General features: G+C 32.1%; 1 protein-coding gene across 2 annotated transcripts in view; it reads left to right on the top strand.

Annotated features, from left to right (window-relative positions):
• Positions 1-26,662, top strand: part of Man1a2 (mannosidase alpha class 1A member 2) — a 144,440-nt gene that overhangs the window by 39,897 nt on the left and 77,881 nt on the right. For both annotated transcript variants that reach the window (XM_040287337.2, XM_005334925.5), the window contains exons 4-6: positions 2,241-2,359; positions 9,285-9,365; positions 21,494-21,588. In XM_040287337.2, the coding sequence (XP_040143271.1) occupies positions 2,241-2,359; positions 9,285-9,365; positions 21,494-21,588 (295 nt within the window). The remainder of the gene's footprint in view (positions 1-2,240; positions 2,360-9,284; positions 9,366-21,493; positions 21,589-26,662) is intronic.

The raw sequence follows: 26,662 nt of genomic DNA on the forward strand, positions 1-26,662 counted from the left end.
CAAATTGTGTCTTTTTCTTTCTAATTAATTTCCCTAATAATTTTGTATGAATGTTTTTTTATATTGTGCAATGAATATTTTGCTGCTTTTTTGACTCTGCAATTTTAAGCCTTTTCTTTCTTTCTTTCTTTCTTTCTTTCTTTCTTTCTTTCTTTCTTTCTTTCTTTCTTTCTTTCTTTCTTTCTTTCTGTTGAAATCTTCAGTGTTTTCGGTAAAAAATCATAATGCTCATCAGTAATTTCAAGTTAGCTCTTATCTTCCATGAACTTTTAGCTTGTGACACAAACCTGTCCCTATGGAGATAACCAGATCAATATGGAATAGTGGGATAGATCTTTTTATTCCTCAAATACTTTAGGAAATGTGCATTATGGGACTAAATTTATAATTAGATAACAGAGAAGCATAATTACCTACAAAAATTGAAAGAACAAAATAGTAATTTTAAGGATTTCAAATATGTTTGATAAATATTTTTGGTTGTATACTAAAATAAAAATACATATTCAAGCAATTGTACAGGAGATAGGGGTATGTAGATGATTAAAAATCTTGATACAATTTTTATCTTGTACAAAGCTGAGCAGCAAGAAAAGTGAAAGGAAATTTCACATGTAACTCAGAAATTACATTCAAGAAAATATCAATGTGAAGAGAACTAAACAGGGAAAAAAACACCAAAGAATTTTTCAGAGTGTGTTGGAGTAGTTGTCTTTTTAGTGAGAAGACATACTTATTGATAAGTGGAAAAAATTATTAGGAACATAGGAGCAAGAAAATGACATGTAAGTTAAGGACAGCTGTCAAAAGAATTAATCTATTAAACCATCAGAAGAAAATAGTTTTTACTCAGTAGAAACTGGGTAAGAGAAATAGAAGATCAAAAGAAAAGTAAGAACGGTAAATGAAAATATGAGCCAAGTAATGTTGAATGCTGGTTCACCAAGAACAGCTCTTGATAAGACTAAGTTGGTTAATGTGACAAAATTGTTGATGGTTACTGTAGTTTGGAGATGACTGAGCCTTAGTAACCTTTCAGAAAGGGAAGGACAAAGATGAGATATTGTGTGTTGGAGTAGTTGTCTTTTTAGTGAGAAGACATACTTAAAGAGATTTTCAATGGGGCAGGGCTTCTTGGTTATGGTCAAGTAAAGATTATGTTATAATGTTTAGGAATATAAAGGAGAATTTGAGGGCAAAGGGTTCTGAGTTTTGGGATGTAAATCATCATTTGATATTTTCTGTTGAAGACTTAATAGGTTTTTCAGTAATTTTCTGGAATGAATCATAAATCATTTTTTTTTCCTGGCGTTAATCTTTCTGGATAAGAATATCCCATGGAACAATAATCTTATGTTGTTGAATAGTAAAGCCATGTTAATGTAGGCAATGAACTGTGCGAATGATTTCCATTCTTTGAGGACAGAAAATTGCATTTGTGGGCTCGGAGAGCACGCCTTCACTCTCTTTTATTTATGGTTTTATTACATTACTAGATTTGTTTTGCTAGCATTTTATTTAGGAATTTTGCAATTATATTCATTAAGAGAGACCTGTTTTGTTCTCCTATGTTTTTAAAATCTAGTTTTAGTGTTAGGCTGGCTTTGGTGAATTAGTTCATCTCTCCTTCCCTCTCTCTCTGAAACATTTTTTTTTTTTTTTTTTTTTGTTCAGGATTTTCTTTTGTTATGGGCAGGTTTTATTTTTAAATTTTCTCTAACACATATTTCGTTATTTTTTTTAGTATGATTTAACTGGGTTTTGATTACCAAGGGTTGTTATATTTCTATTCCACTATGGTTATCTAGCCTTGTTACACATTTTATTATTGTTTTAAATATATTTTGCATTTTCTGAGGATTTGAACCAGATGTGCATGGTTGTGTTATGACTTAGCTGTCATCTTGAACAACACTTGCCTTTTTAAATTAATCCTCCTTTTTCTTTTCTTCTTTTTCCTATCTCAGTTAAGTAGATAGGTATCTTATATTCTGACCAGACAAAAATTAAGGAGAATTATACTTTCAGTTTTCTTTTATTTTCCTATTAGTTATCAATGTGCCATCTTCAGTAAAATATTGTAAATTATATTATCTATTCTAAGGGAATGGTGAACAGTCTTGGGTATTCTGTTTTGGTCCTTATGGTCTTTAATTTACTTTTAATATATACATGTAAAATAAAATAGACCTAATATAAAGGGGATCTTTTAATGAATTATTTCCCCTCCCCCAATATAGGAAGTTCACAGATGGGTGCTACTATAGTAGATGCTTTGGATACCCTTTATATCATGGGACTTCATGATGAATTTCTAGATGGACAAAGATGGATTGAAGACAACCTTGATTTCAGTGTGGTGAGTATACAATTGATAATTAATCTCCTAGGTTGACTAGGAAAAGGCATATTTTTCTTTGCTATAGGACATAGCAGAATATTTGTATTTTTCCAAAATTCATATATTGAAACCTAATCATTAATGATGGAGCCCTTGGGTGATGATTGAGACATCAGGATAAAGCCCTCCTGAATGAAATTAGTGCCCTTATAAAATAAGCCCCTGGAGAGCTGACTTGCCCCTTCTACTTTGTGAGGACACAGTTAGAAGGTACCATCTATTTATCAGAAAGTGGGCACTCACCAGACACTGAATCTCTGACATCTATATCTAGGACTTCCAGAACTGTGAATTTCTGTTGTTTATTAGCTACTCAGTTTATAGTGTTTTGTTATAGTGGTGCCAGTGGTCTGTGAGGCTAAGCATGATAGTAGCAGTTTAAAGAAATGTTAATACTAAGTCCTCTTTCTTCTTTGGGGATCATCAGCTGTTACTTATTTTTTGCATAAAATACACACCTTTTGGCAGCATCTTTTTTTTTTTTTTTTTTAACTTTTCTTGCCCTTATCATTTGAGGTATTGTGTAAGTGTGTTAGAGCAATAATTGAAGTGGGGAAAACAATGAATTAGATAAATCAGGAAATTAAAAAGTGCTTTGTAAATAATAAGTGGGTTTTGGGTTTCTTTTTTCTTTAGAAAATATTTAATGATTTGGTACAACTCTAAGTTGTTATAATCAGGCTTACATGCATCCTTCCAATACTTTGCCTAGCACAATTAATTCTAGATATGTGGCTCAGGAATTTTATTTATTCTTTTTAAACCTATGATAAAATAGTTATCTTATTGTAATATTATGAGGATTATTTGACATAATCTGATACATTTTGGATGCTTAGTGAAAAATCATTATTTTCATAAGACCAGTACCTAAAAGGCATATGGGCTGTTTTGTCATATTCGCTGTTATATTCCATGATATTTCCATGTGTTTGCTGTGTTCCTTTTGACTCTAGTGTTCTTCACTTCTTCTCTTATGTTTTTCTCTGTGACACTCATTAATAGTTAAATTGTGATTTTAATCAATATTTATTTCTTATTATGATTTTCCTTGTGCTAACCAGAAAAAACTGTTTATCTTCTATTATGTTATTCTAACATTAAAAATGCTGGATCTATTTATTGACATATCTTAATTAGAATAATTTTATTATCTGTTAGGTTTAGGTTTGGCTATGGGTGGCAGAAAAACCTAAAATAAAATAACCAAAACAAGATGTTTATTTCTATTCATGCAAGTCAGATACTGAGATGAATCAGGGCTGCTTTGGATAGCTCCTTGGATCATCAAGATCTTAGGATCCTTTGTTTCAATTGCTCTGTTAACTTCAGTATATATATAGCTTTGACCTCATTGGTCAAAGAGATGGCTCCATAAGATCCAGGATCTTATCTACCTTCCAGATGGCATAAAGGAAGAAAAGAGGATAGATATGTCACTAATCTTTCAGAACACTTCTTGGGAGTTGGTTACTCTATTTTTGTGTCCATGCTGTTGGGTAGATTTTACTCATATGGTTCCATCTAACTACACAAAAGTTGAGAAATGTCGTGGGTTTTTTCCCCCTTTGTAGCTAGGCAGATTGTTTTTTGTATATCTAGTATATAAAATTCCTACTATAAGGCCATAAGGATATATAGGAGATACGTGTGTGTATACCTGCATATGTGTGTGTGTGTGTGTGTGTGTGTGTGTGTTTATTTTGTTTTGTTTTGTACCAGAGATTGAACCCAGTGCAATCAACCACTAATCTATATCCCCAGTCCTATTTTGTATTTTGTTTAGAGACAGTGTATCACTGCGCCTTGCTGTTGCGGAGGCTGGCTTTGAACTCACGATCCTCCTAGAGCTGCTGGGATTATAGGTGTGTGCCACCATGCCTGGCCAGCATATATTTTTTTATTCCAAACCTTTTAAAGTTTTGCTTTTGTGTTTTATCTTTAATCCATATGGATTTTTTTTGTATGTCGTACAAATAGGCAACTATCAAGTGATATTAGCACCATTCATTTATACATAAATAACACCCTACTATTTATGTATGCCATTATTAGTCATATGTTAGTCATATTAATTTGTTCTTTTCCATTGTCTGTTTTACTTATCCCTTCTTCAATACTAAACTATCATAATATTTTTATAAGAAGGTTAATATCTGTATCTGAATCATAATATGTAATCTTGGTCTGTGAGGAAGTTATTTTAGTTCTTATTTTTTTCTTTTAAGTTCTGGAAACGTCTCTTGAAATTTTGATGAGGATTGCATTTAATTTATAGTTTAATTTGAAGAGAATTGGCATCTGTGTAATCTCAGATACTCCTGTTCATTTACATAGCAGCTTTATTATGTCTGATAATTTCCTTGAAAGATCATTGTACCAGTCAGGGCTTGAAAAGGAAGCAGAACTATACCATTTTTTTTTTTTCCAAATAGAGAATTTTTTGTTTAGAATTGCTAGCCAAGTAATGGGGAACTAAAAAGGGAAAAAGTATTTTGGTCTCCAGAAGTAGTAACTACAGGAAGCAGCTAACACATGTGGCTCTCTGAGAACTGTGGGAAGATACCCAGACCTGCTCAGGTGTGGCTGGTCTTTAGGAACTCTTAAAAGACTCTCTTGATGGTGAAACTCTAGCCTCTGAGGAGGATACCCTGTAAGTGCTTGGTATGTTTTACCAACTGAGGGGTGGCCAAATGCCTGTAATCTCAGTGGCTTGGGATCAGGAGCCTGAGGCAGGAGGATTGGAGTTCAAAGCCAGACTCAGCAAGTTAGGGAGGCCCTAAGTAACTCAGTAAGACCCTGTCTCTAAATGAAATATTTAAAAAAAGCACTGGGGATGTGGCTCAGTGGTTAAGTGCCTCTGGGTTCAATCACTGGTACCAAAAAAGAAAAAAAAAAAGAAAAGATTGGTTGGGGATGTGTGTATATGACAAGATAATGCCTTGGAACCAACTGCCACTACTGGGGTGAAGAACCATGGCTTGTGTGATGCTGTTAGAAACTAGAAGTAAACAGGAAGGAGTAAGTCCCTTCTTCTTCCTCTAGTCTTGTATTTTGTTTTTATAATTGCCTAATGGTAGGGCCTAAACAGGAACCAGCTGGTGAAAAAGAAATCTATTTTCATTTCCTTTATATTAAAGTTGAAGAAAAATGAATTTGAACCTGAGAGAAAATAGTTGATGGTATAGTTGTTTTTCTGTCCCTTTATTTTTAACCTATATCCTTATGTTTTAGCTAATTTGCACAGTGTGTATTTGAATTTTGTTATCTTTATGCAGTCTTTTATTTTAACAATTAAATTTGAAATATTTACATTTATTATGATAAAATATAATTAGGATTGGGTTTTCCATCTTTGTTTTGCTACTTACATTACAGTATTATACTTTTCATTTAATTTTATTTTCTGTTGTCTTTTTATAATTTGAATTAAATTGCTTTTTTTAAAAAAATTATTTTTTAGGTTTAGGTGGATACAATATTTTTATTTTATTTTTATGTGATGCTGAGGATTGAATCAGTGCTTCATGCATGCTAGGCGAGCAATCTACCACTGAGCCACAATCCCAGCCCTAAATTACTTTTTTGTCCCTTTTCCTCAACTAGATTGACATTAGACTTTCCACTTCCATCCATTTTGGGGTTACCCTTTAAATTTTACTACTTATCAAAGGTTGAAATTAATCAATTTTTTAATCCTTCTGTAGGATATAAGAATCTTCAAATGCAGCTCAACTCCTTCTTATGTGTAATTGTTTATTTGGTCCCAATTTATATTTCGAACTGCAGATTAAGTAATGATAAAATAGGTAATTTATCATTAATGCCTCTTCTACAACAGACAGTGTTCTGAATTCTGTGGATATGTAATTAACAAAAACAGAATCTTGCCGGTTCCAGTGGCACATCGCTGTAATCCCAGCAGCTCTGGAGACTGAGGCAGGAAATTCACAAGTTCAAGGCCAGCCTCAGCATCTTAACGAGGCCCTACGCAACTTAGCAAGACTCTGTCTTTAAATAAATATAGAAAAGGGCTGAGGATGTGGCTCAGTGGTTAAGTGCCCCTGGGCTCAGTCTTTGGTACCCCAAAAACTAACAAACAAAAAACCCCAAAATGGAATCATCTCTTTCTTGGTTTTACATTCTAGTGTTGGGAGAAAAGCAGTAAATAGTTATTTAAATTATGTATGGTTATGTCAGAAAGTAGAAAGTGCTGTGGAGAATGATAAACAAGAGTAGATAGAATTAAAGTAAGTAGTGGTGGGGCATTGCTATTTGACCTGGGGTGGCTATTGAAGAGCTGTTTAATAAGATGGTATTTCTGAAATGAGACCCAAAGGAAGTCCTGTGCATGTGGGTAAAAGGACCTCTGTTAATAGATATAGCTGAGGATAGAATGAGAGCTCAATTATGTTCTCTCAGTCTTTTAGAGTGGGATGGTTCCATTGTCATCAACTTCTGTACTATTGTAAAGTATGCTCATCAGTCTAAATTTTAACAGTAATCTTTCTTTTCCTCCCATGTTTCTGTATTTTCTTTTACGGTTTTTTTTTTTGTGTGTGTATGTGTGTGTGTGAGTGTGTGTGTGTTATACTGTGAATTGAACCCAGGGGTATGCTTCTACTGAGCTACTTTCCAGCTGTTTTTATTTTTAAAAATTTTGAGATAGGGTCTTGCTAGTTGCCCAGGTGGCCTCCAACTTGTGACCCTCCTGCCTTAGGCTCCTGAATAGATAAGATTAGAGGCATGTGCCACTGGGCCTGGCTTCATTGTGTTGTTCTATAATTATATTACCATGTGTCTATGTTATTATTTTTTAAAGGAGTCACAATGTTTCATAAAGCTGAAGATTTGTGTTTTTATCAATGTTAAAAGATTCTCAGTTATTACTCCTTTCAATAATGTCTCTCTCACATTTCTCCCTTCTTTCCTTCCAGAACTTCTTTTATCTTCTGTCTAGAGAAGGTCAAGATAGGAATTTTATAAGTGGTTATAAATAATTAGATGATGATAAATGTTAATTGGGGAACTAATGCGGAGTAAAGGATATTAGTGATGGATGATTACAACATTTTATATTGGGTGGTCAGCAAAAGTTTCTGATGTAACATTTGTTGACATCTGTAGAAAGTGATAGAGTGAGTGATTTATCTAGATGAAGGGAAAGCACCCAGACAAGAAGGTAACAAATGTAAAGACTGTTGTAGAAGACTCAAGATTGACAGTTCTGAGAATACCAGGTATTCCTATATGGTGAAACTGAATCAAAGGAGTTATGCTAGGAGAGACGTCAGAAAAGTTGTGGGGATGAGCATATTGATTTTTATTTACTCTAAGTGTAACCAGAAGCCATTGTGTAGTGACCTAACACTAAGATTTAAAATGCCCACTCTAGCTATATGGTACTGAGTGGAGTGTAGGAAGTAGGACATGGATGAAAGCAAGGAAACTGATTTGAGGGTTCTTGTTGCAGTTCCAGTGAGTGTTGGAGGCTCTTCCTCCCTGTGTTTAGTAATGTCTGCTGTATGCCCTGCAGTATGCTAAATTTTGGGAGTACATGAATTAACATTAGTCCTTTGAAGTCTTGTTAGGAAAAAATTACATTGTATTATCATAGTTCTATATTGGAAAACTATATTTATGTTAGCAAGCAATGTGTTCTGCCTGTGAATGTCAGAAAAACTTCAGAGTAATCCATTTTTCCCTTTAATTTTTTATTTTATTTACTTATTTAAATTTTTTAAAATATTTATGTGTGTGTATGAGTGTTGTTTTAGTTGTAGTTGGACATAATACCTTTGTTTTATTTGTTTATGAGGTGCTGAGGATCGAACCCAGGGCTCTGCACACACTAGGCAAGTGCTCTACCACTGAGCCACGACCCCAGCCCTTTAATTTTTAAAATTAATTATGCATGTTATTATTTTTATATGAGTCACATATACTCTGGATTCTTGGGTTATACTCTTTGCCAGTTTTACTTTTCTTTCCAGGTGTTAGAATTTTTCTAGCAGCATAGCCATACTTATAGACTCTGTCTATCTAGTCCATTACATATGTATATGTAATTAATATTGTTATATTTGTGCCAAATATCCTTCAGTTTGTTTGCTTTTTAATTTTAAGATTTTTATTCTTATAATTCGTTGTGTTAGGGATATTTCATGTCTATTATAAATTTGTTATGAAAACTTCTGATTTTATGCTTGCATAGTACCTGATTTCATAAGGAGATTTATGAATTATAGTATTCAATTCTTTCTTCAATTTCTTTGTTTTTTGATATTTAATTTATTTTTCATTTTGATATATATTGCAATGTGAATATATATATACATGAATTTCTTACCTGTTACACCAAGTTTTCTCAGCATTATTATTTTGGTAATCCACAATTTCATCATTTTTTGGTGCCTCATTTAACATTTCATTAAGTTACTATATATACATTAGGAAAATAATTAAAATTCATGAGAAGAGATAGAAATAAAAATTGTGGTGTAGTGATTAGAACATAAATAAAGGGATTAGTAAGGAGAATGATGTTCTATCCTCCAAGATCTAGTATTCAAGAGAGACTTGCAAGAGGAAGGGACAATAGTCAACAGAATTGAATATCTTGGTAATTTTACAGTAAGGTACATGGAAATGGTCCATTGGTTTCAGCAATTAGAAGTTATGTAATAGAGGAGTTAAATAAGATTAACAAATGGAAGATGAGATTGCAGTTTCAGATTAACAAATGGAAGATGAGATTGCAGTTTCAGAGAAGTAAAGATAGAGAAAGTGAAAATACATTCTTATAGACTGTTAGAAACACGTGAATGTTTTGAAAGCTATAAAGCAATATGTATATGTGACTATTTTCAATATGTTTTCACAGAATTCAGAAGTATCTGTGTTTGAAGTTAACATTCGATTTATTGGAGGCCTGCTTGCAGCATATTACCTTTCAGGAGAAGAGGTGAGTAAAGTTAAGTAATAAATACATTGTTTTGTGGGGAGGGGTTATGAATGGAATTTAATCAAATGAAAGACTTCCCTAGCAGCATGTTGTTTTTGAACTTGAATATTATTGAACTCATCTAAAGGTTTGCCAAAAGAACTAGATGTTTCAGGTGGAAATGTTCCTTAGAATGATTTTTTTTTTTGGTTTTTGAGAATCTCAAAAAAATATAATTTTATCACAGATTCCAGCTTTATTTAGATCAAGTGTCCTTTTCAAAAGTCATCTTTCTCTAGGATTTTGCTATTATAATTAATTGCATGGTTCAACAATTGGGAAAAGAAACCAAGAACAAAATTAAGGAATAAATCAGGAAGAATTAATACAGATGCTCCTAATATGAAATATTAATTATTAAAACTTATTGTTTGGAAATTAAATGCAAATTTATTCATAAGATATTTTTAAATTTAAGAAAATTCATCTTTGGTTACGTATGTATATTGTAAAGACATATTTCTATTTATGTTGTCTTTGGGGTTGCTTGTTAATTTTTGCTGTGAACTTTAGTTATTTTTAGAATTTTTTTCCTCTGGTGTGGCTTCTAGATTTTGGTTCTTAAAAAAACTTTCCCTGTATTTTGAGTTACAAAATAAAATTTCCCATTTTGACTTTATATGCTTATATTTAAATATTTGTCTTTGTGTGCTTGTGTATGTAAAGAGTGAGCTATTCATGTACTGCTGTTTTTTAAGAAGAAATGTGTTTGAAGATGCTGGTATTTAGTATTTAATATATAAATCATTTAGTATGTAATTTTACTGTAAAATTTTATTATGCAACTTGGATATACCTCCAATTTACATTTCCTTAGAACACTTCAGTTCAGATTTAATAGAATAGAAAAAAGTGACTTGTATTTGTTCCAAGAGGTTTTCAAAGTGTGTATTAGAATCACATAGGGTGGTTTTTATGAATGAAGGTCCAAGCTCTGTCCACAGGACTGATGTAATGGTTTTAGTATAGAGAACACAGTTACGTTTTTTGAGTATTGTTTGATAAATGTGATTTTGCAAATGGTGGTTCTGTATTTTGTGAACCTCTGATCTAGCTTATGAATAAAATCATTGTAAATTAATTAACTAGGATTTCGAAATCAGTTTTATCAAGGTATATTCACATACAGTTAAAAGTTACCTATTTTAGAGTATAATCTGTGAGCTTTGACAGTGTATATGATTGTAACCACCAACAAAAATAAGATACAGAATTTGATCTTAGAAAATTTCCGTATACCATTTTATAGTAACTTTACCATTTACTGTCAGCCTCTTTTATACTATTTTTTTACTATTTTCATATGGTGTTCATTATTATGGCTTTATGGAAAATCTTGAAATCAGGGTGTATGTGTTCTTTTAACTATTGTTTTGTCTATTTTAGTTATTTTAGCTTTTTATATAAACTTTAGAATCAGCTTGCTGTTAAGGATCCTCCTATTGTTTTTATGGGAATTATAACTTTAGAGACAATAAACATCTTAACAACATTGAGTGTTCTAATCCATGAATATGGTATATCTTTTCGTTTAGTTATTTAAAAATTTTTCTCCATTGGTGTTTCTAATTTTTAGCATATAAATGGACCTTGCACATATTTTGATATTTAACTGAATGTTTCTAATAATAGTGTATTTTTTTCAGTTTCCATTTGTTTATTACAAATGTATATAAATCCTATTTATTTTAAACATCTTTTAATAAAGACTTAAATTATTAACTGTTTCAGGACATCTTAGTTCTCTTTAAATAACTTTCTGATGCTATATCATTGTTGAAAAATTGTGGTAGATGTGTATTAAACAAGATTTGCCCTTTTTAAATGTACAGTTGCACTTAAAAAAACATTCAGATTGTTGTTTAATATGTAATGAGTTTTACATTGACCTTCTACCCTGAGATTTTTCTAACTTCATTAATTTTAATAGCTTTTACATAGATTTTAATGGATTCTTAGGAATTTTCATTGTAAATAATTAAATCATTAGTAAAAAGGTGAGTTTATTTTTCCACAGAGAAGAATTTTCTTTGCTTTGCTTTAGTGCATTGCCTAGAACTTCCATTACAAAGTTGAATAGGAGTTGTGAGAGTGAGCATCCTTGCCTGGTTCCTGAATCAGGGGAAAAGCATTTAGTCTTTCACTATTAAGCCTAATGTTTGCTATAAGTATTTTGTAGATACCCTTTATCATCTTCTGGAAGTTTCATTATATTCTTAATTTACTGATAATTCTTATCATGAATAGATGTTGGATGTTATAACAAAATTGGCTATAATAAAATAATTACATAATAGTTCTTTTTCCAGTCTATTGATATGGTGAATTATATTGATTACTTTTTAAATATCAAACCAGTCTTGTATTGTTTTGCTAAGAAAAACCCACTTGGATATGGTATATTATTTTTATATATCACTGGATTTGGTTTAATACTACATTGTTTAGAATTTTTTGCATCTGTGTTCATGTGGATATCTGTAATCTTTTAATACCTTTGTGTGTGTGTGTGTTTGCAGTAAGATATGTGGAAGCTAATAAACAATAAGGAGAAAGGGGAAGAATGGAGTTAAGTAGATTAGACAAAGGGGAATGAAAAGAAGGATGGGATAGAAAAAGGAAAGACAGTGGAATGAATCTGACATCATTTTCTTATGTAAAATATGAATACACCACAGTGAATCTCACATTGTATACATCCACAAAAATGGGGTCCTAATTAGAATAAGATATATTTCATGTTTATATAATTATATCAAATGGATTCTATTACCATGTATAACTAAAAAGAATCAATTTAAACAATAAGAAATAAAGAAAAAGAATGTAAAAGTAATAAACTTCCTGTGGTGGGGGAAGACTAACACTGCCCTTAAAATGAATTGCCAAGTGTTTTCTCTTTTATCTCTAGAAGTTTGTATATAATTGGCATTATATTTTTCCTTAAATGTTTGAGTTGCGTGATAAACTTCCCAGTGAGGCAACTTGGGAGTTATTTTTCTAAACTACCAGGAATTGAACCTTATGTACATACATAATTGAGTACATTGTTGTTGTTATTTTTAACTATTATCTGTAGAGCAAGAAAAATAAAAGTTTTTAATTTTACTGATTTATTTTCTGATTCTCTCCTTTATGAAGATCCAAATTTCTGACCTATATAATCTTGTTTCTGAAGATTACTTTAACATTTATACCAAAGCAGCCTTTCTGGCAACGTATTATCTTTCTTTTCTTTACTAGAGAAAGTGCTAAAATAAATAAAACAAAAATAATTTGAATGAATATGACATTATTCTGATATTTAATGGGCAATAAATTCCTTTATTTCAGTATGAACCAGAAAATTACTTGTGATTTATAATCTAACAAAGTGCTTTCTTGTAGTAAGGAAATATGTAACTATAAATAAAAACATGTTACATGCATTCTGTTCTCTGGTATAAGGAACCAAGTGAGAGTTACATGCCATTCTAACAAAGTGTTCCTCTCTCCTATTGATTTATTAATATTATAGATGTGAAGTTTTATCATTTTATTTTCTCAAAAAGCACTAGTTATATTAAATATTCACAGGTTAAAAACCTTGATGATTTAGTATTTTACTTGATGCCAGCTTCAAATTTATGGCATTTCTTTAACAGGATTGTCTCTGTTCATGTTTTATAATAGTTATCAAAATGGTGTTCTTCCTATGATAACATGATTTATGTGGATAACAGTATCAGAAATCTGTCAGATAAAATATAGAAGTTGTTATGTGGAATTTAATATATAATCACAGATAATAAAAACAAAAGAAACAACAGCAGTAAAATCTTTCTTTACCAAAATGCAAATGTACTATGTTTCTTGGAGGTGAGATCATTCAGGGATATTATCCCTGAACTATGTAAGTTTTTAACTTAAAGTCCTCTTAGTGAAGTTATGAGTAAAGAAAGAAATTTTAGACTGCTAATTTTTCAGTCTTAATACCAGAAATTATTGCCCTTTTTGGCATTAATTCTCAGTTTAATTTTGGAAAGCCTGATTTCACTCCAGAAATTAATATTCCCATTGGAAATTTGACCTCTTGATTTTTTTTGCAGGTGTTCTGGTAGTTAGGCAAAATATTTCACTAAGTTCTGGTGACGTAGAAAATATTTTAAAATTTATTCTCTTAACATTTTTTTCTTAAATGTGTGAGGTCCTACTACTTTTGTACATATTCATGTTTAAAGTCACAGTGTCTTCCCGAAGTCATAGTTGATGGTTTTGGTTATTATTACTGATGTGATGAATTTATTGCTACCATGGAAGTAGAAATTTGAGGATAAAATGTGGGATAGAAGAGTACCACAGAAAAGAAGCCCCAAGTGCTGCATATAACTACCCCTTTATTTGGCTAACCCTGTACTATGTGTGAGTGGGAGAAACACTGAGCATCCTAGCCATCACTAAAGGAACTGAACACCTATTGCAGCTTCTTCCTGCTGTAGGGAGAGACAGTTGGATTTTGAGTTTATCTAAGTGCCTCATAAAAATAAAAAAGAAATGGTGTAAGAGAGAATATAACAGAATCAATAGTCTCTGAAGAATATCAATCACAGTGACCAATACAATTCAAAATTACTCAGTGTATGAAAAAAACAGGGACAATGTGGCCCATACATTTTTAAAAAGTCAATAGTAACCTGTCTTGAAGTAACCCAGATATTGAATTGGCTGAAAAGGATTTTATATCAGCTTCTACAAAGTATTTTTGAAATGACTGTATAGATGAAAAATCTAAGCAGAAATGAAGTCTGTGACAAAGAATAACATTGGAAATTTTAGAAATGAAAATTCAGTATCCGAAATAAAAGGTTTATTGTTTAATAACATCACTGGAAATGGTAATAGTAAGCTTGAAGATAGATTTAAATTATTTAGTGTGAAGAGAACGAATTCTTTAAAAAAGTGAACATAGCTTTAGAAACTTGTGAGATAATATTTAAAAAGTCTAGCATACATACAATTTGGAGTCCTAGATGGAGAGAGAAAATGCCTGGAAAATTTTTTGAAGAAACAAGGGCCATATTTTTAGGTATAGTAGTGCACCTCTGTAATCCTAGAAACTCAAGAAGTTCAGTCAGGATTACAAGTTCAAGGCCAGCCTCAGCAACTGAGCCCCTGTTCCAAATAATAAAAAAGGGTTAGGGATGTAGCTCAGTGAAAAAAAAAATCACACCTTTGTTCAATCTCAGTACCTGGAACAAAGGTCGACATGATTTACCCATATTTGATGACAAACCTGAATTTCAAGAGGTAGATTCTTAACATGATATATACCAACCATACCTAGGCATATTGGTCAAATAGCTAAAAAGCAAATACAAAAAGATAACTTTGAAAAACATACAGGGAAAACTAGTACTCATCAGAACCACAGAGATTTTTTTTTAATGTCTTTAAGTTTACATCCTTCTGTTAAAGCAAAAAATAATACTTTATTTTGGGGTTATATAAATATAGTACATTATAAGTGTGGAATAAAAGGAGGAGGAGGACATGAACTTATACAGTTGTAAGGTTTTACAGTTTACAGGAAGTCTTATGGTATTACTCTAAGTAGACTCTGACAAATTAAAGGATTTGTTTAAATCCCTAGAGCAAACACTGAACAAAATAATGCAAACATGTATAGCTCGCAGCAATAAATAAACTGGAATTATAGAAAATATTCATTTACATAAACAGAAAGGAAGAAGGGACTAAAGGGACCAAAAGAAAAAAAAATGGAGATGACAAACAGAAAACAAAGGAGAACTGGGAGTTTCATTCAGTGGTAGAATGTATGCCTAGCATGTGCAAGGGACTGGGTTAGATCTCCAGCACCAGAAAAAGTTAAAATACATATACATACATACCATACATACATACATCTATGCCCAGTAATATCAACACTACCTTTACATTTTAGTTTAAGGTAAAAGTATCAAGATGGGCCTAATAAAAGCAAGATCTAACTATGCTGTATTTGTAAGAGATCTTCTTTAGACAGAGTATAAGAGTTTGAAAGTAAATGGAAGAAAAAATGATTCAAAATATATAAATGGTAAGCACAGAAAGTCTGGAGTGACTATCAATATCAGACAAAGTAGATTTCAAGATAAAAATATTACTGGATAATGATAAAAAGTTTAATTAATTAGGAAAATTTGTAATATGAATGTGTAGGCCTCTACTTACAGAGCTCTGAAGTGCAGAAATTAAAAAAAGGACAGGTTTCATTTAATTGTGATTGCCTTTAAAAAAGGGATGATGGTGCACATCTGTATTCCCAGGACTCGGGAGGCTGAGGCAGGAGCTTGCAAATTAGATGACAGCCTCGACAATTTAGCAAGACCTTGTCTAAAAATGCAAAATAAAAAGGGCTGGGGATGTAGCTTAGTGGTAAGCACTAAGTTCAATCCATAGTACCAGAAAAAAAGAAAAAGGCAATTACAAAAGATGTAGCAATCTTTCAACATTTCTTTCATAGTAACTTGTTAGGACAAGTAGATAGAAAGAAGTAATGTTGTAGAAGTCCCAGATGACACTCTTAAATGAATGTCATTATCTTAAATGAATTGATATTTTATTAAACACTCTATGAACTGTAGAATACATGTGCACTTTTCAAGTGCACATGATGTATTTATCAAGATAAGTCATAGGTTGGACTGTAAAACAAGTTTCAATCAATTAAAAATGTTTGAAATAATATTGGATATATTATTGGACCAAAGTGGGACTAAGTTAGGAATCAATGATAGTCATCAATAAAAAGTTCAAATATTTGAAAGTTAACAACACACTTCTAGGTAATAAATATATCAAGTATGTGATCACAAGGGAAATTGAAAATATTACAAAGTTGGTTTATGGAAAGTATCAACAAAATCGCTAAACTCTTTTAGCTAAATTGATAAGACAGATCACCAATATTAGAAACAAATGATAGGTCCATTGTCAAGCTATCATTGCAAATTCCATAGACATTAAAGCATAGTAATGGATTTTATTTTTTGCAAAAAATAAACAATGGACAAATTTTCTTAAAAATGATTTTATCAAGATTAACTCAAAGTAAAAAATATGAATAACCTCCTGTATAGTATTATTTGCATTCATAATAAAACTTATAAAAATTAATTCCAAGGTAAATAATTTTATTGATTAGTTCTGTCAGATAAGAGGTAAAAGACCCTCATCAATCTTCCATAAATTCTTTTAAGTAACCAGAGGAACAGGGAGCATATCTCAGTTCTTCTGAGGCCAGCGTAACACTAATACCATAACATGAAATATCAACCAAGAAAGAGAAAATTGTATACCTTGTGAACACATAGTTCTGAGCAAACTATCAGTAAAGCATAACCAGTAAGAATATGATTTTATTTATATATATATATAATTTATATTTATACATAAGTATATATAATTTTATGTATGTGTATATATACCTACATTTACTCCATATATAAATCTTACAATTTGATTTTATCCTAGTAGACCAATATTGGGTTAACATTTGAAAAAGCAGTGAATGTAACTTACCATATTAATTGACAAAAGAAAAATTATATAATTTTTGTGGTTAATTCACTAAAAGCATTTGATAAATCAACCCATTAGTGTTTAAACTGAGTAAATTAGTACTAGGAGTTTCTCCCCACCCCCCACATTCTGATAAGAGACACCTACAAAAATTTTACAGCAAATCATATCCTGATTAATTTTTTTTATTCCAGGATTGAAAATAAAGAGGTCCATTTTTACTATTTATATTTATCATTATACTGGAGGCTCTAGCATTGCAATAAAAAAGAAAGAGACTGTGGTTTAGCTATTGTTTTTGTAGATTCCTTTAGATTTTCTAGATATACAATTATGTCGTCTGCAAATAAAGACAATTTTACTTACTCTCCTTCCTGTCTAATCTCTATGTAGTGGAAAAACACCATCACAGTACCGATTCACTGTAGACTTTGCTGCACACACATTGTGGTTTGGATTGATGGTCCCACTGATACTATAAACTGTTTTTCACAGTTTCTAGACACTTGACATGAGGTATTGAGTGAATTCTCCACCATCTGTGGTCCCTAGCTGCTTCTCTCTGCCTAATTTGTATACTTCTCAGTTGCAAAACTAAGGTCATATTCACTTACTGCCTTAGCTGCAGAGGAGGCTTAGAAAAGTGATTATATGGCATTTGCAGCTTCTTTAAGTTAACAAGATAGAATGGGGTTTCTTTATCAGGCAGGTAGAATGACAGTTCCTATAAAAAGTAAAGGAAGTACTTTCTAAAACTTTATTTCCCCCTAGCAGCATTTTTGAAGACTGTCTTTTCTCTAATGCATGTTCTTCTCCCCTTTTTTGAAAATCAGTTGACTGTAGATCTGTGGGCTTCAGGGCTCTCTATTCTCTTTAGTTGGTATATGCTTCTGTTTTTCTGGTGGTAGTATGCTACTTTGATTACTATAGCTTTATAATGTATTTTGAAGTCAAGTAATACAATGCCTCTATTTTTCCCCCCTCAAGTTTTTTTTTTTTTTTTTATTGTTCCTTCTTTACAAACTTTAGATTTTTTTTTTTTTTTGGTAGTTCTGTGAAGAATGTCACTGGTATTTTGAAAGGAATTGCATCGAACCTGTGATCACTTTGGGCAGTATAGATAGTAAACAATATTAAGTTTTCTAATCCATGAACACAGGATGTCCTCCCCCTATCCCATTCCCCCCTCCTTTTTTGTGTGTGTATGTATGTATATCTTCAATTATTTTAATCAATATCTGGTAAAATTTATTCCTAGGTGGTAGTGGTGGTGGTTGTTAACCATTGTAAATATTGACTAGAGATATAAATTTGGGAGTCAGGTGCTTATACCTGATAATTGAAAACAAAGACCTTAAAGTCATATCTTTAAACTACTGAGGTAAAAATGGCTGCCAACCCAGAATTTTATAATAGCCAGTGTATCTTTCAAGAGGGAAAATGTAAGATACAGTAAAGAGGTATACACATAAAAATAAAGACATATGAAATTGTCTGGGGAGACAATTTAGGGTAGGAAGAGAAGGGGACATAGAATCAGGCCTCAAGAAGCACAACATTCGAGGCCAAATAGAGGAAAAATTTAGTGACTGTAAAAATTAATGTTAAGTAATGCAAATTGAAAGCATGTGTATGTGGTCAAGAACATGGACTCTCAAGTTGGACTGCCTGGGTTTAAATTCAGACTAACCACTTACTAGTTTTATGACTTTTGGACACATATTATTTTTTCACTTTATACCTCGGTTTCTAAGACTGTAAAATGTGGGAGTCTGGGGAAATTTTTTGTATAGTTTTCTGTCCTCTGCAGTACACAAAGTTATGCTTGAAAAGGGTTTTGAATGGATATGGAGTATCTCCCACATTCATAAGCAAAGAAATGGATATCAAAATAACAATAGAATATTTTTTCAACATCAGATTAGTAGAATAGAAAATTAGAAAACTTTTGTGTTGTGAGTGGGAAACAGCCACTCACAAATTGCTGATGGGAGTATAAGTTAGTAAAACATGTATAGAGGACAAATTGATAATAACTTATCACAATTGCCAATGCACATGCTAGTTTATATATTTCTACTTTGAAATTTCCCATAGCCACATAGTGATACATCACATAGCTACATAGTGTAGAAACAAATGTTCATCAGTAGGAGTCTGATGAAATAAATTGCAGTATATACATACTAAAGGAAATTCTGCGGCCACTAAAGAGAACAAGTTGGTAGTCTTTTGTGGACTGATTTAAAAAGATCTCCAAGGTACAACAGTGAGGGAAAGAAATAAGTTCACAATATGATAATCTGTGGTGGAGATTCTGCACATGAAAATGTGACAGAATTTATTTTTCAAGGAGGGCTCAGACTTAAAGGATTTGATGTTTGTAATGGTTAAGAACCATGCATACCATGGAACTGGTTAAATACAAAATATTGACTAGATATTTAAGAAGCTGGTAACTGGTTGAATTATAGAAGGAACTGTGTGCTTGAGGGGCAGAACTGTATAATTATTTCTACTTTTGAAATTTACTAGATTTTATGTTATTTGCCTGTGTTGCATGTTAAAATCCAATGTTTTAAATTAGCTGTTCTGTTTCTTAATCTTATCAAAATATGTTTCTGAAATAGAAAGTGCAAATCAGTTGAACGACTAGGGTCTGTCAGGAAACTGAGGCAGTGCACAGACAACCCTCGCCTCCTTCAAGCCCCAATTCTTTTGATCAGTTCAGAAAGATTTCAGACATATTGCTAAGAGTAACCGGCATGAGTTTATTAGAAGGGATAGGGAAAAAGAGGACATGCTTGCTCTAGGGAGAGAGTAGATCCTCTGGGAGAGGGGAGGAACAGTGCGCCTCTCCTGACTTCCAGTTTTATTGGGGGTTCCAAGAAAGTTTTCAGAGAGTCCTAACCAGATCTACCTCTTGACCTATGATCAACAGCAGGATGATATCAGACTTTTTAAGTTCCTACTACCATAACAACTCTTAGTCACTTTGACCCATGCTGATCAGTTCTAATTGGAACCTGTTCTTAGAGATTTTATGGTTAGTAGAAATTATCCTTATTTCCTTGAGTTGTGGGATCTGCTCTGTATTAGGAGTCACAAAAGTTCCTGGGCTCCTCTTATTGGCATTATTTCAGTCCTGCATTTCCTGTGCAGATAACAGGTAGTTTTCCTGAGGTATGTAACATGTCAGTTTAAGCCAAGAGGGGCTAAAGATAATTTGCTTTTTAAAAGAAAACATGGGGTCAGCATGGTGGGCCCAATTAATAGAATTATTAACATGTAATTTTAAATATTTAAAATTATATATAAAATATGTAATTTGGGGAGAATGTTCCCCCCAATCCTTCTTAACCTTTATTACTTTTTGTATTCTTAATGATTTTGCAGACCATCTTAATGTTTGTCCACTTGTACAATGTTTCCTACCCTGAGTAATTTTGGGATGCTTGGTTTAATATAATCTCAAATCAAAACTTTTATCTGTTTCAGGCTGTCAACTACTAGTTATTTGGAGATCAAAATTATTTGGCATCAGTGAGAAAGTAGTATTCTAAATAATTCATCAATTTGGAATTGTTTTGAAAGAGGATAGGCTTAAGGAATATAGGAGAACACGCCACTTTTCCTACTAGAACATTCTGAAACAGTCTTAGTTTAGAGTGTCTGAGTCAGTAGTATTCAGAATAGAGTACCCAAATCTATTTATTAGAATATGCTAAGCAAATAATAGAAATTTTACCTTATCCTTTTTGATAATATTATATGTTTTTAAAAGTTCAGAAATCACTGATATTATGGGTTTTTTTTTTTTTTTTTAACTTTGGGAACCAAAAAAGCAGAAAGTAGGACTGAAGGTTGAAAATTGGAATGTGAACTCAAATTTTTTTTTTCCTTTTATAACATGATTAGGTCTTAATGGAAAATGTTGAAATATAAATGTGTTTATGTAATCCAAGGCCAGTTATCCAAATTGGATTACATCTTTCTTTTACTTCTGTTTGAATTTTAATTTATCATCGAAGTTAAGTTTGAATATCTTGAATGAAAATTTTACAGCCTCATTTTTTTTTTTTCTGTTTTCTTTCTCTTTTGGTAATGGTGCTCAAACCCCAGGGCACTTTCCCACCGAAGCTACAAGCTCAGTCCTTTTGGGTTTTATTTTGAGACGGGGTCTCACTAAGTGGTTTAGAGCCTTCCTAGTTGCTGGAATTATAGGCATGGGCTACCATTCCCTGCCATAGCCTAATGTTTTAGATTTTTTTCCAGATAAAAATAGAGATAATATTGATACCTGACCTGTATCTTTCTTTTCAATTAATTGTAGTTTTAGGGTTTTCCATTCTGGGTACCTTTCCTCAGTTTGCAAACATTTTCTCTGATTAAAATAGTCTCCATGATAACAATAGGTTGCCCTCTGCCCCATGGACCTAATACATTGTGGAATGCATACTGTGAGAAATAACAATTTGCAAATACTTATTGATGTCTGTAACTTGTGATCATTCATATTTTTGTCTTAGATATTCAAGATTAAAGCAGTACAGTTGGCTGAGAAACTCCTACCTGCTTTTAACACACCTACTGGGATTCCCTGGGCAATGGTGAATCTGAAAAGGTAAATTCTATTTTATTGGTTATTTCTATTCTGGAAGATTAAATTAACAGATTTTTTTTGTTTATTTGTTTTTACCTGATTAGTCTTAGAAATTTCTTATGATCTTCTCCCACTATGCTTTTCAAGACATAAATTGTTTTTCTTTGCTTTTTAAATATATGTCCTTTACTTTAAAACAGGTCACTTGCTCTAACTTCATTCCACTTTCTACTACTTATTTCTCTCAGATTTTTTTTCCTCATGTATATGGTTACACAATATTTATTGTTCATTTCCATTTAGTGCTGTAATAGATTCAAAATACATTTTCTCTTTTTCTTTTTACATATCACATGCTTTTTTCTGAGTCAAAATGAAAAACAATGTGCCTAGAAATTGGTTTTTCTATTGTTGACTCATATTAATAGTAAAACTACACCTAATTCATGATGTTGGCTGAAGGGTTTTTATTATTTATGTTCTTCTTTTGGGGGTAGGTACTGGGGATATAACTCAGAGGTGCTTTACAACTGAGCTATGTCCCTAGTCCTTTTCATTTTTTTATTTTGAGCAGAGTCTTGCTAAGTTGCTGAGGATCTAAGTTACTGAGGCTGGTCTTGGACTTGAAATCCTCCTGCCTCAGCCTCCTGAGTCACTGGGATTACAGGCTTGTGCCACCACACCTGGCAATAATATCTACACTCTTGAAAATCAAAGTGAACTCTAAAGGATTATTCTTTGCAATCTATTTCATTCTAAAACACTACTTTTTACTTAGAAATAGACAAAATATCTTCTTCATATAACTTTCAAACAAAGGTACAAAATTAAAATTTGAATGATGTTAACATTTTAATTGGTGTTTAAATTGTTCATGCTGACTGAAATTTTTGCTGCTCATTTCCAAGTAATATTTATTTTAATGTTGAAGTTTATAAATTATGTGAAAATTTGACAGTTGATCCCCTTTTATCCAAGCTCTTTAGAATAAATGTTAGGAACATTAATTTTTCTCCAGATGTGAATCTGTGAATTTATTTGAAAAAATAATCTATTTTAGTCATTTCTTTCTAATGAAGAACTTTATGATAGAGTTTAAATTTATATTAAGAATCAGCATTTAAATAATGAACTTTATATCTAAATTTACTATTATTTAATTTTATGTACTATACATAATGCAGATTACTTCCTTTGTGAGAGAAGTGCTGCTAGAGTTCCAGAACAATCTCTCTTGAAAGAATGTAGCCAAATGATGTACACACACTTCTCTTTTCCTTAGCTTCATCATAGATTTTCTGATATTTCCTTCAGTAACTTTACAGAATCATGCAGCCTTCTTAGATAATAATTAAAACTTAATTCTGAAAGAAGAAAGACTTTTTTTTTTTTTGCTACATAGAAGAAAAGAACTGAAAAATAAAGATGAAATTGCAAAACTTCAAATTTAAGATTGAGAATAAAGTAGAAAAGTTTTCAAGGGCTGTCGGGGGTTTTTAGCACGCACCCCCCTTCCCTCCTGACCTGTGGGAGAGATTGGGGGAGCATGCCCCGACCAGGATGAACCAAGAAAAGTAAAGGTCCACTGGCCTCCCGCACCCAGCCCTCCCTTGCAGGAGAACAATCAGACACACCAGGGAGAACAGTCAAAGCAGGATCTCGTTTATTGAGAAAACACACACAGCTAATATAATGTACAGGAAACAATCAGGATAAAGGTCAGCAAGGGGGGGAGAATTTATATCTGCACCCATCCTACAGGCAGTAATGGGATTCCTACAGGCAGTAATGTCCATGAGGGCAGAAGGGTTCTGAGCCTATCCCAATGGTGATCCAATGCCTTCTGGCTAATCGCTAGGTACTCTGTTAGCCACATGTGGCCCCAGGACTGGGAAGCAGGTAGCAGCCAGCAAGTTAGGTTTCCTCTTTTCTGATGCAACATGTCCCACGTTACATCATGCCCTACAAAGGACCCTGTCATGAGCATTTTATAAGTTTAATTTTCATTTAGTTTCTTTGTATATATTTCTATAAATGATTTACTTAAGTTTATGTTTCATAAAATTTGTTATTTCCCTACTTTTTAAGTTATTTTCCCCCCTTTTGGATGGGATCTGATCATTTCCAACATGGCCTTCCCACATTCTTGGTGCTCAAAACCCAACCCATGGTAACAATGGGATATAGCATACAGAAACGCAAACATATATATACCTGGCAGGGCTTTTTTTTTTTTTTTTTTTTTTTTAAGGGCTTATTTGAATGCTTGATTTCCCACTTCTTATTTTCTTATTCGGTGATACTCTTTTCAAAATACTCTTCCAGGTCATCTAAACCTTTCTGTTGAATAATACATAGTGAGACCTGGAATAGTTTCATTCATTTATATATTAGTGGCATTTGTTTCCATTATTTTCATTCTATCATAAATACTGCTTGGATAGCATCCTGTTATGATCCTTGTGTTAGTGGGCATTTTATTTCTCTAGAAATGATTCTCAAGAATATGATTGCTGGGTCAAATGTCTTTTTTGATTTTTTTTTTGGTACAGATTCCCAGGTTTGAGTTTATCAGATCAAAGGTATACACATATTTAAATTTAATGAATACTGCCAAAATATTTTCCAAATAGGCTGTAGTACATACTTTTCTACCACCAGTGTGTGGGAGCATCCAAATGTCTGCAGATATCAGTATTTTAGTAAATTTGATGAACTAGTGGTTGAAAAATGTTACTCATTGTTATTTTAATTTGTATTTTCTGACTAGTGAATTTGATCATCCTTATAAATTTATTGGACATTTAAATTTACCTTTTTGTGACTTGTCTTTTTCTAATTAATTTGTAAAGTTATTTGTAGATTGTAAAATTCCTGTCTCTCTGCCTTACTGTTATCGGTATAATATTTTTTCATTCGTATATTTAAAATTTTTCCACATTCAGTTATACTTTCTATAACTTTTTGGGTTTGTGATCTTATCTGAAGAGATATTCTTTGTTTTTGTATTCTTTTGAATTCCCATGAAAGCTTTTGACATGGCTTTAGTTGTTTTTTTTTTCAAGTATGATGTTAGTTGTACAGTATTTATCAGTGCCTTTATCAGATTGAGGAACTTGTCTCTTCCTATTTCACTGAGAGTTTGTTAATTTGCTTTGTAAATCATGAAAGAGTGTTGAATGTGGCCAGATACATTTTCTTTATCTAGAGAAATAACTATAAGTATTTTTGCCTTTATTAGTATGGTAAATTACTTGTAAAATTTTCATATGGTAAGTCAATCTTGAATTCCTTGGGTATTTCTTGGCCATAATATATTATTGTCTTTATATTTTGCAATATTTGATTTTCTAGCACTTTTTGAAACTATCTGTTTCTGTAGTGATAACCCCTTCATTATTACTTTAAACTATGTTTATGATGAATTTTGGTAGGAAATTTACTTTTTAGTGCTACTTTTGATAGGTTTTTATGTTATTTGGCCTTATAAAATAAAATAGAATTAGTCTCACCTTCTGAAATATTTATGTTATACTGATGTTACTTCTTCCCTAAAGTTTCTTTTCTTTTATCTTTTTTTGGTACCAGGGATTAAACCTAAGGGCACTTAACCACTGAGCCACATACCCAGCCCTCCTGGTTGGGTTTTTTTTTTTTTTTTTTTTTTACTATTCATATTTAGAGACAGGGTCTTGCTCAGTTGCTTAAAGCCTCTCTTAAGTTGCTGAGACTGGCTTTGAACTCAGGATCCTTCTGCCTCAACCTCCTGAGCTGGTGGGATTACAGGTGTGCATCCCCATGCTGGCCTCTTCCCTAAATAGTTGATGCATTTACTTATGTAACTGTTTGGGTCAGAAATTTCCTTTGTGAGATTTTTTTCCCCATGAATATTCTTTTTTAATGTAATTTTTTAATTTATATATGACAGTAGGATGCATTACAAATCTTATTACATATATAGAGCACAATTTTTCATATCTCTGGTTGTGTACATAGTATATTCACACCAATTTGTGTCTTCATACATGTACTTTAGATAGTAATGATCATCACATTCCACCATCATTAGTTACCCCATGCCCTACCCTCTTCCCCTCCAACTTCTCTGCCCTATCTAGAGATTATCTATTTCTCCCATGCTCCTGCCTCTATCCCACTATGAATCAGCCTCCTTATATTAAAAAAAAAAAAAAATCGGCATTTGTTTTTTTTGAGATTGGCTAACTTGACTTAGCATTATGTGAGAAGATTTTTAATAATTCATTTAAAAAATAAATGTGAATTTATATGTGACAATTCAGATTTTATTTTCATTTTCTGTCACTTTTACTTAATTATATTTTTAAGAAATTTCTCCATTTCATCTAAATTATTTAGTTCCTGTTACTTTATTATGCCTGATGTGTTTGTAGGTTCTGTAGTAAATAATCCCTTCATTTATTACTGATACAATGCTCTTAATTGGTATTCTCTTTTTATTTTGTTCAATCTAACTAGGCATTTATCCATTTTATTATTATTTTTAAAGGGGTACTTTTTGTCTTCACTGATTTTCACTTGATTGTCTTTTCTGTTTCATTGATTTCTGCTTTATTTCTCTTATTCCCTTCCCTTTCCTTACTTGGAGTTACTTTATTCTTTTTACATTGGAAACAGGTAATTAATTTTAGACATTTTCTTCCTTATAAGCTACTATTTTCCTATAAAGCTATACGTTTTCCTCTAAGGAAAGAATTTTAATGTATCACTTTTCATTATCATTCAGTTTAAAATATTTTAAAATTTCTCGGTGAGTTTTTCCTTGATGAAACAGTAGGTTTTAATTGTATTGTTTACTTGCCCTGCTTTTGTTTTTTTACAGAGATCTTATTTAGTTTTTAATTCAGTTTCATTGTGCTCACATAAAACTCTCGAATTTGAACCTTGAACATTTTTTGCAACTCATTTATGGCTCAATATATGGCCTTTTTGGGAGGTGAATACACTTGAAAAGAAGGTGTGTTCTACCTACAATGTGTATAATGTTTTATATATATCAGGTTCAGGTGATTTATGGTATTGTTCAGGTTCTCTGTGTGTGTCTTGATTTTGTTTA

Source organism: Ictidomys tridecemlineatus, chromosome 11 (genome assembly GCF_052094955.1).
Source record: "Ictidomys tridecemlineatus isolate mIctTri1 chromosome 11, mIctTri1.hap1, whole genome shotgun sequence".
Classification (NCBI taxonomy): Eukaryota; Metazoa; Chordata; class Mammalia; order Rodentia; family Sciuridae; genus Ictidomys; species Ictidomys tridecemlineatus.